An 18,155-nucleotide genomic window follows, 5' to 3' on the forward strand; every position below is an offset into this window, starting at 1 on the left:
CCGTGCTGCAAAATTAAAAAGATCACAAAGTTGATGATAATGTCTTCTTAATTACAGTTGGAGTCTAATCCTTCAATTACTTAGTTGTTAAGCAATCACCCAAGTCATGGATTATTATAGCAATTCTTATATTCTCATCAGCAATACTGACCTCTGACCTCTCATTAAAAGAGTTGTCTGGGCAGAGATCGATGAAGCGTTTTGTATTATTTTAAAGCAAGTTATTATAAATGTGTCCACAATCCCCCAGTTGTCCACGATACTGACATGTTAAATCATCTCGGTCTTTATCTGCTTAAATATGTAACCTTTCTTTTAAAGTCAGTGAAAGCAAACACTCCTACATGCCAGCACCAAGCCCCGACGAGGGCATTGCATGTGTAAGGGCTCAAACTGCATCATCCAAAAGAGAGAAGTTCATGCTGGGGCTACACATGGCGAATGTAGATCAACCGAGAAAAAGACTGAAGGGGCTTTGCTATATAACTGCTCTGTCAAGTTGCGGTTAGCTCAGAGAGCAGTTTATTTCCCTCAGAACAGACACCCCTTTTCCGGTACCAACCTCAAGCTCAGACTGAAAACGATTAACACAAAAGATAACGAGAGCAGAAAACCCCCACTTTGAAACATGCAACTACACAGACGCAAGAGAGAAAGACGCAAGAGAGAACAAGCGACCGAGGGAGTAGCTGAGACAAACGGGAAGTATTTCAGAGAGGCACTGAGTTAGCCACCTGTGAGCTCCACACACAGTGTGACAGCAGTGAACTGCGAGAGAGGTTAGGTGCTGTAACTTTTGTAGATTCCTGATGGCGTCTGGTCCTGGCAGCAGAGCGGAGGAACAGCCACCGGTGCTGCCTGTCAAACAGCACAGGTAAGACCAGCAAACTGTCACATATAGATCTGATTAGACGTTTGTGATTATTCTGCAATTTCTCTGATTGGGATATTAATCCATAATCACATATTAAAAAGATCCTACATAATTGGGATGAAAGTAGATTTCATGTAAATGTAATCTATTTGGTAAGTGCATGCATTTAGATGTTTTTTGTTATTTGGTGCATCTTTGTACACAGGCGCCTCTCCTCCAGACGCTTCAGCGTGGAGTCTGACTGTGTGATGCTCAGCCCTGTTGGACTCCAGCATCAAACCTACGCCTGCGACGACGTCTTCCCTGAAACCATGGATTGTCATGCGGCCGAGTGCCCCATACACCAGCGCTACGGTAGGATTACAGAACAACAAAGTGAGGCTATGCAAAGGGAAAACTGCTGGCAAGCTCTAAATGTCACTATAAAAACAAATACGATCAAATGTCATGTACTGCATCATATGCTGTTGTGTGGTTCCCCAATTCTGGAGAAGTGACATACGTATGCAGCTCAGTGTGAGGGAAAAAGACACGTCTTACTATAATGCGTGGTTCAATGTTTTCAGTTCGTCTTTCTCGTGAGAACTGAAAGAGAGGAAGTGACCATCTGAAACTCTTACTTTCAAGAACATGCATGTGAGATTCAGGCAGATTACAATGACTTACAGAGTGTTCATCTGGACAAAACTGCCTTCTGAGGTGTAACTCCGTTGTGGATGCAGACTCTCCAAACTGTTACATGGTCTCTGCTCTTGCTCCTTCTCCAAGTCTGACCTAAATCTCTCTCACTGTGTTGCTCAGATCGGCACCAGGTGAGATTTTTCTCCGATGGCACCCCGCCGCCAGTTCCAAAGAAGAGGTTAGCTCGCACCCTCTCCCTCCCCGGCAACAATGCGCCTCAACTTTCCCCTCTGTCTCCACGACAAAGACACCCTCAAAACTTTGACAACCCCCTGTACATGCTGGCACCCATACCCGACACATATTTCCACAGGGAGACAGAAGAGTTTAAAGCAGTCAGTGGGAGTCCTGTCCCCCTTCTGTCCTTCTCCCAGCTGTCCTTTGACACCCCGGACGAACACCTGCCCTACCTCTTCAGCGGATTTGACGACCAGAGAGTCGTCTCTCAGGGGATTCAGCATCGACATCTACTCTTTCTGAGGAGCACGGCACAGAGCGTGGAGGCTGGGATCCTGCTGCAGGGAGAGGCCGCGGAGAGGGACGTCACCTCATGCCAGCCTCAGGATTTCCTGCTGTGTGAGGGCAGCGAGCCAAAGCAGATCGGAGACACGGTTTACTACAGCCTGCACAGCCCCAAGCTCCCAGGGAGGATGCTTGGTTTACGGGTAATGTTTAGAGCTCTTTTAATCACGCCACCTGGTACACAGTGTGTTCTGTGTGATAATGCATTGATGTTTAAAATGTTCTGTTGTTGTGCACTATAGTCACTTGCAGCCCTTGCGGGCAATACAAAGTGGTCCGCTATGCACATTGCACACAATGCAAACTTGATCTTTATCGGGACTGGCAAATGTCAGACTGACTTGCGGTACCAGAAACACTTCCTCTAAACTGTCATCAGGTGTCACAACTGCAACAGGAAGTAGATATCTTTTTTTTTTTTTCCCACATTCAACACTAAGCGCTGCTGCAGTGCATGTGTTTCTTAATTATGACCTTAATTGTGTGTCTGTTGTCTGTCTTTCTGTGCAGGTATACAAACAGACTGATGGAGCTTCCTCAGCTCACACCAAACACCAGCCACCGCATGTCAACGTGCAAGATGTTATCGCTCATTTCCAAGGAAGCAGCATCCCGAGGAATGATTCCAGCATTTCACAAGCTCAAGGTCCCTCTCGTCATTTTCAGTCAGACTGCACTGCTGCTAAACCCCAAGGAGGAGGCAGCACTGAGTGTGCCGCAGCTCATGTGAGCATTGATCTGACCTCAGTTCAGTCTTTCCTCCAGAAAGGGCTCTCGGTGAGCATTGAGAGAGACCTGCCTCAAGCCACTCTAGAGGATTTTGTTCAGGAGAGCAGCTCGCTGCAGAGCACAGATTGTTTCGATTACGACAGACGCCTTTGTGCCCTGTTGCTGCAGATAATAGCGGGCTCACAACATCTGTACAACATCAGCGCCACTGCAGCTGAACTCAGACCTCGGGGGATCTTTTTGGTGTGGCCTGGCGGGGAGAGTGAAGAGGGAGAAAACAAGCTAGAACATGGCGCCCAGGAAACGAGGAGAGGGCACAAGACCAGCAGAAGGAAAGAGGAAATGGAGTGGGGAAAGATCCAGACGTTATGGAGGACACACGGTTCCCCTCGTGTGGTATTAACCCCGCTATCGTCTGCTCCTAACCCCCTCACCTACAAATCCCAGATAGGAGCCTTAATTCAATACTGCCTCAACTCACAAGACAGCCTGACACCTCTGGACTCAGGACCAAACCTGTCCATGTCCTCACACCAAAGGGGGCTTCTTTATCTGGCCTCTCGGCTGCAGAGTGGGAACAGCGGGCCACAGATGGCCGACATGGCGGCCATGCTTCAGGTGCTCCTCTGGGGGCCACGTGTCCCCCTCTTCAATCACAGAGGCTCTATGGCCACCGCTGGACACAACTGGCTGACGGTCAAGCGAGCCCTGCTGGTGATGAAGTTGGCAGAGAGGGGGCTGATCCAGGATCAGTCTGCTCTGGATTGGGAGGACTGCATGTGCCTGCAATACCTGTCGTTTACAGACCCTGAGACAGTTTTGAGCATGACTAGTCAGCTATGGCGGACTCTGAATATGGACAGTCCATGTTGAAAATAAAAGTTGCAGTCCAACATAGCAAGTTGTAAACTGTCATACTGTATTATGTCCAAAAAATACACAAAGAATGTGAATTTGATTGGACTATCATTTCTTTTTCAACAATTCGGACTTTCATATACTGCTCCTCAATGAAATATCGATCTAACAATATGCTGCATAATCATTATGGTCCCGAAAAGGGTATTTTCTCAATCAGCTTTTTATAATAAGTGATGGAATTGTACACACACAAACTATTCTTGTATTTCTTTTCCTCTCTGCAATTTAAATAATTGTGCAAAAGTTGTCTTGCTTTTTTCTCAGCGACTCCATTGTACAATTTTTCTGAATAAATCATGAAGATGAATACAGCATACAGGTCTCAGTACGCACCAAAGGAAGAGCATTTCAGACCAATTAGCAGCATCTGGAAACATCTTTTCCAACATAAGAATCGAGCCAGTCCATTTTTCCAACTAAATAGACAATTATGCCCACTTCACACAGCAGATGGGACAGGTGTGCAGCGGTGGGGAAGTAAAGCGCTGTTGTGATTTTCGTCTTTTTTGAACTTTAAATAAATAACCGCCAATAGATCCGTAGGAACCAAACTCTAAGACACAGAAGAACGGAGCTCTATCAAGTATAACGTGTTTTATTCTTCGGATTCGCAGATATAATAAGACGATGGGCGTGGCTTCAGAATGCAGAGCTCTACCTCCAGTTTCATCTTCTTGAACCTCTCATGCAAAGCTCCTCCTGTAGCTTAGGATGCTCCCGATAGGTCATTACGTAAAACACGGAAGTCACACAGAGGTTATGAAATAAAAAAAACAGGTTCACGTGTCATTACAGTTTCCCTCACGCGGAGGCGCTATTACACAAGGAGACGTTGAAATGACACACAGCACCACGACAGGGCTCCCATGAATTCACCAAAGGCCATTACTCACCAACTCATATCCTTCACCTGGCAGCTGCACCAATGAAACTCATTCACACATCTCTTTGTAATGGATACCTCATTATCATCACAGAGGAAGAGGCCTCAACATCTCTTTCCATGCGGGACTATTTATTTTTATAACAAGCTTTTGTGTTTTTCATTGTGAATGTTATCAAAGCACCCTCCTCACACACCGTATTGTACCGAGTTATTTACACCCTCTGGTAAACACAACTACTCTTCTGTACAGATGAGTCTGAACACCATGATTGCAGTCTGAGGAACACAATGTGACAGCAGGCTGCTTCACGTGTGGACTCCTCTCCCATTTATACGCGACCAGACAACACATCGAATGGCCTCGTTCCTTCAAAGCGCATCAAGAACATACCTCGTTACTGATTACACAACACCACAGACACCGTTCACTTAGGTGCACTTTTATTTAGTAGTTACCACATGCAGATTTCTATCAAGTGAATCAAACAACAAATGAAAATCATGCACACATTGAAAAATAAAAAAAAGATTAACAGGAGGATCAACTGATACTATGAAAATAGATCGACTTACATGAGTAAGATGAATTAGAATTTATCATAAATATTACAGTGTGGAGATGATCGTCGGGGTGTTCATGGGAGGTCAGCACTACACATCATGAAGAGTAATACAGTGGCGAGGACACGATGCCCGGGTATTATGTGGGCGCTTGCTCTATATTCCTGGTAGATTAACATCTTACCCTAGTGCAAATACCATAGAAACACAGCACATGGTAGCTAAAGGTAAAAAAACAAACAAAACGGGGGAAACCTCGACCATACTGAACTTGGATAATATATTCATTTCTCAAAAAAGAAAAATCATAAAGCTGGGTGGGTGTGGATTGAAATGAGAACAACTTCTGTAACCGCTCGGCGTCATTTAATCGTCGTCGGAGGAGGAGGAGTCTCGCTCGATGCTGTAAGCCATGAAGAAAGCGTCGGGGCGGGAGGGGACGAGGGGATGACCCGGTCTCACAATCTCAAAGCCCAGGAAACTGAATGTACGCAGCAGGGAGGCTGAGGAGAGACAAGACGGTAAGTAACTTAGATTTACATATTTAGTATAATACAGCTTAGAGTATGTTGACACATAACGTAACAAACAAAAGCATTCAGAAAACAACTATCTGAAACACCAGTAATATATAAATGCATTGAAGTATTGTAAACACTAGGGGGCTAACGATGCATCGACCCGGATCGACTCAATAATCAAAAAGCCAAGTGAAAACATTGTTACATATCATCTTTAAAATACGCCTTTATTTTGAAATTCCCATGGAACTCCTGTATAACTTCTGTCCAAGCGCTTTTTATGAAAAGAATAAGTTTTACATTTTTTATTTAAATGCCTTTTCTTTGATTGTTCATTTCAGTCATATCTGTTCTAAAACTGCCACTTTATGTTCATGCTCAGGTTTAGCTCCTGAAATAGCCCAAATGATAATAACAACAAAATAATTCCCAAGAAACAATTTTCTAAACCTGTATTAGAAAACCGGGGACCCTAAATTAAACTCAAATAGCACTAGTCAGTTTAAAAACCCAGACCATAAATGTCTCACCTCTATCGTCGCGGTTCTTGTGAAAACAGATGAACACGTGACCGACCTGCAGCTGCTCTTCTGCAAACTCCAGCAGAAGAGCAAAACTGGAGAGAAACACAGCAAACAAAACATGTTAATGAATCACAGTGGGAAAAAATGGACTCATGATGATCTAAGCACATGTCCATAAATTATACCACAACACAAACGCTGCTTATTTGGTCAATCAGGCTCATACACTTACCTGTAAACACTTATTAGTGATTTTTACATTTACAGCTCAGCTAACACATAAATTAAGAAAACACAAGGGTCTGTTTTTACTTTGGCTTTTGACAAAATATTTGAATTTATTCATTTGAGGAAATATAATACAAACAAATATTTATCTTGTAAAAAATGTTGGACCGAGAGATTTTGCTTCTTTTTTGCCGACTGACCTGTCTTTGCTGCCCTCGGGCAAAGCTCCGGGAGGGATTTCGACATAGAGGTTCCCTCCTTTCAGCGCCGCCCTCCAGACGCAGTGCTTGCCCTCAGAGCGACGGGGCTCGAAGAGCAAGAAGCGCACTCTGCCGTTGGCAGGGGGGGGCTCCTCAAGAACCAGCAACTGAGTATCCTGGAGGACAGAGAGGAAAAGGGGGACACGGGGAATGCATTCATTTCAGTTGACATCTCTTGAATAACGCCAAGTCATCTCATTATCAAACATTTCTTAAATCAGCAGTATCGTCGTGTATGACTAGTAGAATGTGCCAATTCTGATCATTATGATGGAAATTAGGCATCTACTCTTACAGTTACAATCAGAAATGTAAAAAAAGTCAATACCGCTGGAAAAAGCCTTTATAAAGTGGTTTCACTTACAGAATAGAATAGCTTAGCTGAAAGATTGCGATCCCGCTGGTCATTCCCTCGCCCACCTGGGATCTTCAGGGGTGGGTGAGGGGCATCAGGAGCACCACAGAGGCCCCAGACACGGGTTACTGCAACAGCGGGAGCCCCTCCTGGGACTGGACATACTGGGGTGCGAAAGGAACACACACACGGAAGGAGCCATCATGAGTTCTGCTGCTAAACACAAACCAAACTCCCAATATGAACAGAGAGCTCAGCACACATTACACTGTCGGGTGAGTCATCTCGGAAATAACCGTAAAATAGTTGCTAAATATTAGTGAGTCTTGAGAAACAACAATACGAGGCTGGTGGGAATAGTTTAATCAATAACTGTCCTCGTCTTAGGTACAGAGTGGTGGTGAAAATTAACTTTTTTAGTCTACCTAGCACTGGCTCAGTGGACCATTAACATTTTACTTAGTCAGCGTATCAGACAAATATTCACGACAACCCCTTTAAGGCCAATAACGTCACGATCCCATCACTGCACCCGGTGGAGACATTCATTGCTCACGTGGGAACAGTCACGTCGGACTTCCTAAAAACAGATTTGAGTGCCTTGAGTTTCTGTGGGGTAACTTTAAGCTCGTCACATGACTCTGAGGAGGAAGGCTGCCAGAGGATCAGCCTGGGTTTGTCTAACCATTAACACTAACTGTGCCGTTCCAGTTTACGACTGTGAGACAAGTGAGATCAGCCATTTAAATTTTTTTCAGAGGCCGGGTCAAAGTGCTCTGTAGCATTCGCTTGGCTTACAAGCACAGGTGCCCGTGTGTGTGTGTGTGTGTGTGTGTGTGTGTGTGTGTGTGCGCGGCTGCATTAACACCGTTGCAGGTACCGTGGGCCGACGTCCGGAACACAACCCTTTAGCAGCAGCATCGCTGAAACAGCGTCACCAACGCTCTCAGACACTCACAGATGCCCTCTTACGCAAATGCCACTGCTGTGCTATATGCGGAGCAGATGTGTGAAAAAACAAACGAGAACCAGTGGCCCTCCCATAACTCGGGCTAACCAGGTCAATGTGCAAAGCCCAAACCTATTGCAAGATTTTGCGAGGCAATGTAACACAAATTCTCCCGTAAATCCCATTATCGGATTATGCAAATCAGCCAATTACCTTTACATACCTCCAATGCCCCCTGCCTGTGCATTAAAACCAACACGCAGCAGAAGGCTCTCACTCAACGGCATTCTTTAAAATGAATCCTCATACTTCCATTAGAAAGCAACACACACTCACGTCCCCGGTTGTCTTGGCAAAGACAGCGGCTCTGGTCACATGACCGGTGACTCTCTCAAGCTGCTGCTTGCATAAGAGCACCTTAGTCGAGCATGAATATCATGTAAATAACCCCTCATCTAAAAGGGGACATCATTACTTAAGTAATACGCAAAACTGTTTTTGCTTCAGACGGACAATGTTTAACCGCCCTCATCTCAAAGACGACAACAGGGGCTGTGAGTGGATTTATTTAAATAGGTCCCCTGCTCTGTAAGCTATGGCTTAAAGAGAGAAAACTGTATTCAATTATCATGACATATTTTACACCATCATTGGGATGGTAAATAACAGCATCTATGCGGTTGTTGCCATAAATGACCGAGGTACACCGTCTAAAAAACAAGTATATCTATTGAATAAGAAAGCTTCTGTGTACAATATGTCATCACTGGGCTTAAAATTACCCATAACACCCCCCCCCCCCCCACCTCCCACCTCCTCTCTCTCTCTCTCTCTCTCTCTCTTCGCAGTGCAGTGGAAATTTCCTACGAGTCCTTCATGACACTATAGAGCCTCACACAAACAGACTCGACGAGGATCTCATCAGGACAAGAATTAAGTATTAAAAAAAACACCCCAAAGGCTAATCACTCACAACTGGTTTAAAAATCATGACTACATGTTTTTCCAGGCGTCAAAATCCCCAACGGTTGTTTTTCTAGGTTTTCAATTTCCAGTCAAATCACTAACTGTTACATTAAATCATCCGCACTTCAAAAGCCCACATAGTATGTTAATATAATATTACGTTACAGGGCAATATTGATTGAATTGATGAAGCCACAAATTATCAATTCAGCTACGTTGATTAGCGACAAGCTAACTTTTACATAACCGTAAATAAACGCTTTCAATGCACCGAGCGTTCTTACGAGACCAACGGTCAAATTCAGTGTGACATATAGTCACAATATTTATATATTATTGTCATCGATTGTTTTCACTGCAACGCCGAAAATATGAAAAAAACACGTGATATATTAACAGTAACGTTAGCCATTAAGCTAACGCAGCTAGCAATATCCCTACGCGAATATATGATATTAAAGCTAAACCAACAAGCTCATAATCACCCAAAAATACATAGTATTCATCACTTAACGTATGTTATAATGAAATAAATAAAATACCACCAGTGTCTTGAGTCTGGACCTTTAATATTAGCTAGCTAGCGTGTCAGCATTTAACGCTAGCAATAGATTGAGATGTTATGTAAACAAGAAACACGGGGAATAGCATCTCTTAAGCTAGGCCGCGGTTTTTAAATGTAGCTTAGCTCAGTGAGCTAGTTAGCTAAATAACAACCCCTACAACAACATACCTTTCACGTTCAGGTGTATTACTGGATTGCTCAATAACAGGCATCTCGGATAAGTTTCTCTCTTTTTCTCTAACAAAACAATGACTATTCAAAATCGTCTGTAGGTTAGATTTAACCATCCGGCCAGCGTCCGACACTAGCGGCTCTGTCGTCTCCCTCCTCGCCTTGTGCTGGAGTCAGAGAGCTGGCAGTCTGCAGTATTTGTGAGGGGCGTGTCCTGTCCACTATGACGTGTTGCTGTGAACATATGACGCACGTCACGAGCCTCTTTACTGAGACGTTTAAAATATATGTTATTGGAACTATTTGTTTCTGAATATTTAATTTAATAATGAGCATGGGCTACTTTATATCCCTGTAGGACGAGACAACAATGTAAAAATACATTCTTAAAAACAATACGTTAAAGTATCCAAACCAAAAAGTACCAAATGCCAAAAAATGTGTAAAATTGTATTACTTGTTATTACAACTGACGCTTTAATCGTCATTCTACCAACATACACTGTGTTTATTGTTATGCACCAATCACAATGCCAAAATCCTTGTATGTGCAAAGATAAGTGGCAATAAATCATTTTTGATTCTTCTGATTGGAAAATACTGAAAGAAACAACCACCAATAGTGATGCAATTAACTAAATGGTAGAATAAAGCACCTAAGATGTGACTAAAAGTGTCCCTCTGGGGTCGGCAGGGACCTCAGCTTGGCAGTACGGGAGTTAAAGGTGCTCAACATGAAATTCAGGTCGTATCTACTGCCTCCAAATTGCTCTCAACATGACGACAACTGAGCCAGCGGCTTGCAGCTAACAGTGCAAACAACTGCAACAGTGCTAACAGAGCTAACAGTGTTTATGTGAGGGGGCACCAGAGGGTGGGCGACGGCGCAATGGGTGGGATGGCATTATCAGCAGAAACAGGCATGTAAGCGCAGAGCAGAGCGGCAGCCACCTCTCATTTTACTCTACTGGTACTAAACACACTGGTAAGGTGTAATAGAGTAGCTCTGTTCTGTTCTTCCCCAACAGGGAAAGATTCAGTTTCATTATTTCATAGCATTTGTTTTGTTATCAGTGTAATACAGGCTAAAGCTGCTTGTTATACTTGTCAACCTATAGTCTAACTGCTGGTCAGTATCAACAGTCTCAGTCCACACTGTGAGTGTCATTTTCCATTTTTTTCAACCACTCTCATCTGTGCCTGTCAATCAAGAAGCAAAAGAGCATGGTGCAGGCTGTGGGAATCACCGTCTCTGCTGAAATCACCATTAAAACAACCACTTAACTTACACCTCAATGGTGAGACACAACAGACGGGTCAAATCAGGTAAGTTTCTTTTTTTCTCCTGTTCAGATGTTCATATAAAACTAAACTCTTAAAATCATATTTTTCTTTTGCAACTAGCTGCAGGTGACTATTTTAAGCTGTCCAATGTTGAACTATGACACACAGGACCGTCTGAAAGAGTAGCAACACAGGCACAAACATTGCAAAACACGTGGACTTTCAGTTGGTTTCGTGCTCGACAGAAACTTAATTTCTCATCTTAATTTACAGCTTAATCCCGGATCCAGCTTTGAATTTAAACCTCCACCTACGGGACTCTAGGAGCGAGAGTTGGAACTTCTGAACCCATCACAAGTAAGACTTATGTCAAAAACCCTGAGTCAATTCTATGACAACTAGCGTCTGACTCGTTTGTGTCCGTCCATAGTGTCTTATGAGCGCATTCTGTCCATCGAAGATTTGAGCGATGTTCCAAATCCATGGAAAGGATTCACCATGAACCGCTGCTTAGTGCTGGCACTGGTCCTTCTGCTCGTGAGCTCGGGGGTCAGTGAAGTGCACGGTGAGTATACTGCAATCATGTTACACGAAGTATGTAGATGCTGTACTTCTGCTGCTTCGATGTATTATTCTATTCATTTCAATACCACACTGGCTGTACGATTATTTTTCTCCTCTGTTAAAGTCAGCAGGCCTTCACTGTCTTTTTATACGTTTTTTTGTATTCTAGAAGCAATGGATTCTTTAGTTGAGGACACAGGTATAATGTCTTTCCTTGGAAGTCTGCAGGATGGTTCAATATATCAGGTAATGTCTATCTCTGTAACTCAGGTCAAGGGTTCACTGAATTTGTTTAGGTTTTTGTGGAGTTCTACTGTTTAACTCAGATAAAGATCAGTGGAGGCATTTGTTTATGTTCAGTTTGAAGATACTTTACACTGAATGGTGAGATTATTTCATTTTAATTGCAGCAAGTGAACAGAATGAGTAGTTTACTAACGTTTAGTGTCGCAAAGCCATTTTCTCATTAAGCTCATAGTGGGTTTATTTCAAAATATAACAACTAATGACACCCTGAAGTATCCATTTGTTTGGCTGAGAATTTAGTGCAGTGATGAGCAGCAATACCGCGCTCCACTTCCATTTCTTTGTTATTTTACATTTTTCAAAATTACTTTTTGAGGCTTCAAATAGTCCACTTACCTTCAACATTTAGGTTTGGTTATGCAAGACTAATGCGAGACTAGTTTGCAATACACACACCAACATTTGTGCAGAACTGGTACTTGATCGGGTTGGGGGGGTATTAAATCTGGATGATCAACGTGGGACCAGAAACCAGACAGGTGCGCTGAAAGATGACAGGTGTTACAGATGTTTGTTGTCTCAGTGGAAGCTGTTGTTGAGCTGTTTGCAGAGGGCTCAGAATCTCTGATTACAGATCAAGCAGTATTAAAAGAACAGACACAATGCTTTGCAAGTATGACTACATTTCATTTCATCATACAACTACAACAAGGTCACAACTGATTGTGATTATGCAATATATTTCTGACAGTGAAGTCGCTCCAGGATCTGTCGATCTGCTATTCGGTTGATTGGCAGACTTGAACAAATAAAAAAATAAAAAAATCTAAAATTAAAAAGAATTATCACTCTATTTAAGGGTCGATTTACCTTTAAATACAACAGAATACTGGCAGACATCATACAATCTAATCCTTGAAGTGACTGTATATAAAATATTATTGTCATGTAGTTGTATATGATGTGTGTGTTTGACCCAGGCTGTTTGTTGTTTCCTGCTGTCCGTCTCCAGATTTCCATATGGGACAATGTCATGTGGTGGTGGGGATCCGAAGAAGTCGGAGTGATAAGAAGAAGAAAAAGGCCGATTGGCGACAAAGTAATCCTGAAACCCAAACCTAAAGTATGATTTGTATAAATAAATAAAAAATACATGTCATCAACTGTCACACAACAACAGGTTTCTGAATAAAGAGCACAAACAGCCTTTCATATACTTTTCATTTAATAATATAAAAACCCAGAATGATACATTTATTTATCCACTTTTGTTTGTTTTGTAGAGAACGCCATTTAATTAAATATCTTTGATCATTTAATCAAATCTACCTTTTAGTATCACCAATTATGAAATGTCACTTACCGCCACATTGTAGCACGATCTTGTATCGTCATCAGATGTCACAAAGTTAATAACAAATTTGGAACAATAATTATATGATGGAATCTTAATTAAGATTCTTATGGATGATAAGAAATTTGCCCCGATAAAACAATGGCTTTTTATTCAAATAAGATTCGTAATAAAAATAAAATATGACAGAGAAGGGTGATAACACTCATTTGACTTATTTGGTTTGAATAAACTTTCATATTTTTAAGTGTGGGAATACTGCAAATAATACATTGTCTACATACATATAAGTATATGTCCTAAAGAGACCTCTGTGAACTAACATGCGTTTGTACTTCTAGTGTATTAATACTGTGTGAATAAATAAATGCAAGTAACAATTGCATGACACTTAGAAGTTTCAGTGTTAAATGTAAAATATCACTTAACAACACTCTAGGTTTAGCGGCATCCACACTCCTTGGCCACCACATCTTGTTTCATGGAGAGGTAAGTCCCGTGTTCGTTCAATTCCACCACCTCCAGGGCTTCGTAGGCCACGGGCACGCAGCATGGCGCCCGCTCGTCCATGTTCTCGCTCTCAATGTGGAATTTGAGCAGGACGGCGTGGTTGATGCCGTTGGTCAGCGGGAAAGCACAAGAGCCATGGCAGTTGTTGATGTTGACGGTATCTGGAAGGCCGAGGTGCTTTTCCAAGGACACGGCGAGGCTCCTCAGACCACATATGCTGGCCCTCACTGGGTTGCTTGGACCAGCTCTGGTGGCTCGCAGTCCTCTCTGCACCTCGTAGACACGGGCCACCGTCTGCAGGGCCTTCAGCAGAAGAAAAGCACGGTACTGACGGTCTCCTGTTCTAGAGGTAACAGAAGCACCAGTTAAAAAGTAATGCAGGATCTTGATACCAAAGAAATCTAAATTTATGTCAGATGGGTTCATTTATAATGCAAATACGTGATTATACTGGGATTCCCAAGCAGGGGCTTCATCTGCAGGGTGTATGTGTGGAAAGACTAATTCAATAAGAATACCAATTTCATTTGATTTAAATACATACAGCATAGACACATATTGGGTCTGCTGACGCCTCGATATAATGTGTTGCGATTAAAAACGCATGAAAACGAGTTGAGTTAGCTTTACTAAAGGGATCATTTAAAATAGTTCGCTACGTTAAGAGCAGGGCTCAACACTGAGCTTTAAAAGGGATTGCCACGCTTCAGCTTTGGGTTGCCAAAACTGAAAATACCGTTGACATTTTTAGTCACCTTATTATTTAGGGTAATTTAGATACTATGCAGTTGAACGTCAGCTTAATAATGAAATAAGAAACAAGTTTATTACGGTAACGGAACAAAATTCTTTGTAGTTTGTAATTTGAATCTTAAGTGTTGTCAGTCTACGTGTCCATCCTCAATTCCTGAAAACCCAGTAGTGCAGCTGTTGTCACAGCTTCACAGATCCCTCAAAAAACAATCCAGCAAGTCTCTGGTTGCTTGTTTATTCGTTCTCACCCTTTCAAATGTTAGCTTTTCTAAACCTCTGTGCTGATTCCCACCACAGATCTTTAGGCCATTCAGCATTGAAGTCTTGGAATGGGGGTCCCGAAAGTGAGACCAGGATCGGCTTGTCCATCCTCTCTACTTTCAGAGATGACCTCCGATCTGTCTTGATTCTTGATTGCCGTTTGCAATGTTTCCAACTGTTATATGTTTAAAAAATGTTTGCCACTGATTGAAACCAAAGGCCAAGAATTTGTTGCCAATTTCTCAAAATGATTGACAATGGCGACACCTATATAGCCCTGGTTAAGAATAATGGGATACATGATTAAAATAACTTAGAGCAGTGGATAAACAATCTAAATAATTAGCCTAAAGTAATGAAGAAATGGTTGAAGCATCCACCTTCTGTTACTTTAAGTGGTAGTAGTGCGAATGCAAACTTAAAACCATCTAAACATTGAATCTCTGAATTATATGAAACATTTTGTGACATCCACTTTTATATAAATTTGATATAGTTAAATAAAATCCACTTTGAAATCAGTTCAATTGAACACACTTGGAAGATGACGTGGGGATGTGGATTAAGAAGTATTTGAATGAATCTGACAGGGCTGTGGGTTTGAATAAAAGCTGCTTTAGGAGACTGTACACATCACCTGCTGCCGGTTCCTTCACCGGAAACGCACTGAGGTCCTTGAGCCTTCCCAGCCTCTCGGTGGCTCTCTGACCCACTTGCTCCTCCCGTATTACCGTCGTTATCTTCACCACGCTCTGCTCCAACCTCTGCTTGAGCTCCTCCAGCAGCGCAGGAGAAAAGGCCAATTCTCCACGGTGCACCGGAAACACGGAGCCCCAGCTACCGAAGGAGAAGATGGTAATGGAGGAGGAGTTGATCAGTCCCGCCAGCAGGGTGTCGCTGGAGGATAAGCCCAGCGTCAGGGGAGGCAGGGACTGTAAGGAGTCCAGCTGGATTTGAGAGGACTCACGGTGGTCCTGAGGCAGGACGTCCCCCAGGAACCGCTTCAGCTCACAGAGGAAGGAGGTCTGTGAAGAGGCCAGGGATGAACTATGATGATATCTGAGAAAGAGAGTACAAAACAAAGTTGCTGAGCGGTCTGGTAATAGTCTGCCAACATTTCAATAGGGAACATAAAAGCCATTACAACCTTGAATCAGTTCCTCTTTCCCCAGAGAAAAGCAGAAGCGGAACCATGCTAGTGTTACTTCCTGATTCTCCACCAGTAAGGATGGCTTTTAGGCTTTGGTCTGCAAAGAGAGGAACATGTGAGGAGGGTGCTAATGAAACAACAAATCATATCATACTCATGTCTTACTCATATCGGGGGATTTTGTCTCAACAGAAATGCTCCATTTCTGGGGAACGTTGCCGTCTGATGCTTTTCCCGTCAGCATTATGTACAACGTTTCTCCTGAGATGCACACAGTCTGGAAAAGACAGGAAAACGAGAGTAACGTCTGTGACGAAAATCACACGCAACAGATTCAGGAACTTTAGTTTTCCGTTCATCAACACAAAGGCCTTTCTTTACCTGTGCGTCAGGATGCAGCGACTGACTCGTGAAAGTGGCGACCAGGTTTCCTCCAGTGATGGGGCTTTCAAACGCCAAGAGCAGCGCAGGGCTCAGCCCGAGCAGAGGAGACTGTGGGAGGTCAAAGGTCAATGTGAGCTTCCCTCTCTCGTCTTCCTCTGCCAAGAGCACTGATGGATAAAACAAGACATGCTGTAAGATGTAGACAAAAACCATCCAAACGGTTCATTTGTTGCGATCAGAGAGCGCTCACACCTCCAGTTGGATGCAGCACCTCCAGTCCGTGTCTCTGGTTTCGGCTCGTTTCCTTTGCAAGCTGTAACAAGACCGAGCCCGACGAGCTGTCAGACACAGTGCAGATTCCAAACTGAGTCAAACTGCGGTTTGTGAGTTCGCCGTCACTCCCGACGGCTTCGCGCAACTCCGCGAAAGTGTCGTCCACGAAGCACGGTGCACTGTGGGGGCCGTGATGAGAGACCGTGGAGGCTGCCGAGGCCTCAGTTGATGGGAAGGTGTGCTCTGCATTAAAAAGAACACATTACAGTGTGCACTGAAAAACAAGAGTAAAGCTAGGAAGCAGGAACCACATGCAAACAATCCAAAACACACACAAAATGAGAAGAACAAACAAAGAGCACCACAACAATGGAATGAACATGAATTGCACAAGTATTAATGCATAAACTCTCAGAGGATTTGAATTGTGCAGAGTCTGACCTGTCACTGTGGGGTCGTGGGCCGGGATCAGCTGCAGTCCAGGTGAGGCCGGCAGGGCCACACAGAGCCTGGTGCAGCAGAGCATCAACGCTCCACAGCAGAAGAAATCCAAACACAACATCCTTCACCGTCTGTGCGTGTGTGTCTGTGTGGTCAGACCTTTCTCAGTCGCTTGTTTTGAATGGGTCAAGCTCACGAGGAAGGGAGTTGTATCCTCCCACCTTCCCTTCTCACTAACTGGGGAACACGCTGCCAAAGTAGGAATATCAGGTGTCCTTGATGAGACGGGATTCTATTTCAGTTGTTTGCTGCACAGAAATGTGCTTGTTTTTCGCCTCAAGAAAGCAGGTTGAAGTCTGATAACGCGAGAGAATGAAAAGCAAATAGAAGGCGGACACTGAACCTCCCTGTCTGCAGACTAATGGAGGTGATGAGGACGCATATCAAGGGAGGTTAGAGTGCACTTCTTGTAACTTTCTCATGAACAGCTCTCTGTCTAAAGCAAAAGAGATAGGAGGTGTTTTTAATCCTTCATGGGGAAATGTAGAAAGATGAGTTACAACACTGTTGTTCAAAAGAGCGACTGAGCAGAGCAATGCTCCTAAGTAAAAAAAAACACAGACTGTGTATAAGAAGAGTAAAAAATTAAATATGATATATTGTACTTGAACTGCAATTAATGCAAAACTAAAACTATACAAGAGTGTATATTAGAAAGCATCTAGTTTAAGGACCACTTTGTTGCCAGTTATGAGAAGATTATGAAGTACTTTATTTGACAGTTAGCTTAGCTTAGCATAAAGACTGGAACATTGATCTACCAGCACATCTAAAGCTCACTATGCTTATTATAAATTCTGTCGTGGACAGCAAAAAGTTAAAATGTTTTAACTTTGGACGACTTGGACTGGACGTCTGCCTGATTCCATGTGAATGCAGCACAATCAACACGTTATTATTTATCAAATCCGCACAGAATCTGCAGTGGCGACTGCAACCACAACAAGTTTTGGTTTTACATAAAGTTATAAGCCGGACTATTTCTTGGCCAGAAGCAGTGACTTTCTGTCAAGAAACAGTGCGGCTCATGACCAACCCCGTGCAAAACAACAACATTCTTACAATTCAGTATTTCGTATTAAACAAACTAAAACACTAAATAACATGTTAATTAGTGAGCTTTAGAGGTGCTGGTAGGTTGATTATTTTTATACTGTTGAAC

General features: G+C 43.1%; 3 protein-coding genes across 3 annotated transcripts; 1 reads left to right on the plus strand and 2 right to left on the minus strand.

Moving 5' to 3' along the window:
* Nucleotides 1-809: 809 nt before the first annotated feature.
* On the plus strand, nucleotides 810-3,943 carry LOC306694821 (inactive tyrosine-protein kinase PEAK1; the record flags this gene model as incomplete). Its single annotated transcript, XM_079157848.1, has 4 exons — nucleotides 810-874; nucleotides 1,080-1,228; nucleotides 1,676-2,220; nucleotides 2,588-3,943. The coding sequence occupies 4 exons, from the start codon at nucleotides 810-812 to the stop codon at nucleotides 3,677-3,679; spliced, it is 1,851 nt and encodes a 616-aa protein (XP_079013974.1). The 3' UTR covers nucleotides 3,680-3,943.
* Nucleotides 3,944-5,037: 1,094 nt separating this feature from the next.
* oaz1a (ornithine decarboxylase antizyme 1a) lies at nucleotides 5,038-9,885 on the minus strand. The gene is given in 6 exon segments (XM_079158264.1): nucleotides 5,038-5,677; nucleotides 6,226-6,311; nucleotides 6,648-6,823; nucleotides 7,072-7,158; nucleotides 7,160-7,226; nucleotides 9,711-9,885. Coding segments are annotated over 6 exon segments (672 nt in total). The 5' UTR covers nucleotides 9,830-9,885; the 3' UTR covers nucleotides 5,038-5,540.
* Nucleotides 9,886-12,822: 2,937 nt separating this feature from the next.
* Nucleotides 12,823-17,054, minus strand: amh (anti-Mullerian hormone; the record flags this gene model as incomplete). The annotated part of the gene is made up of 7 exons (XM_079157849.1): nucleotides 12,823-14,009; nucleotides 15,323-15,744; nucleotides 15,830-15,932; nucleotides 16,001-16,112; nucleotides 16,217-16,386; nucleotides 16,472-16,735; nucleotides 16,934-17,054. The coding sequence occupies 7 exons, from the start codon at nucleotides 17,052-17,054 to the stop codon at nucleotides 13,603-13,605; spliced, it is 1,599 nt and encodes a 532-aa protein (XP_079013975.1). The 3' UTR covers nucleotides 12,823-13,602.
* Nucleotides 17,055-18,155: the final 1,101 nt, after the last annotated feature.

Source organism: Pholis gunnellus (genome assembly GCF_910591455.1).
Source record: "Pholis gunnellus genome assembly, chromosome: 4".
NCBI lineage: Eukaryota > Metazoa > Chordata > Actinopteri > Perciformes > Pholidae > Pholis > Pholis gunnellus.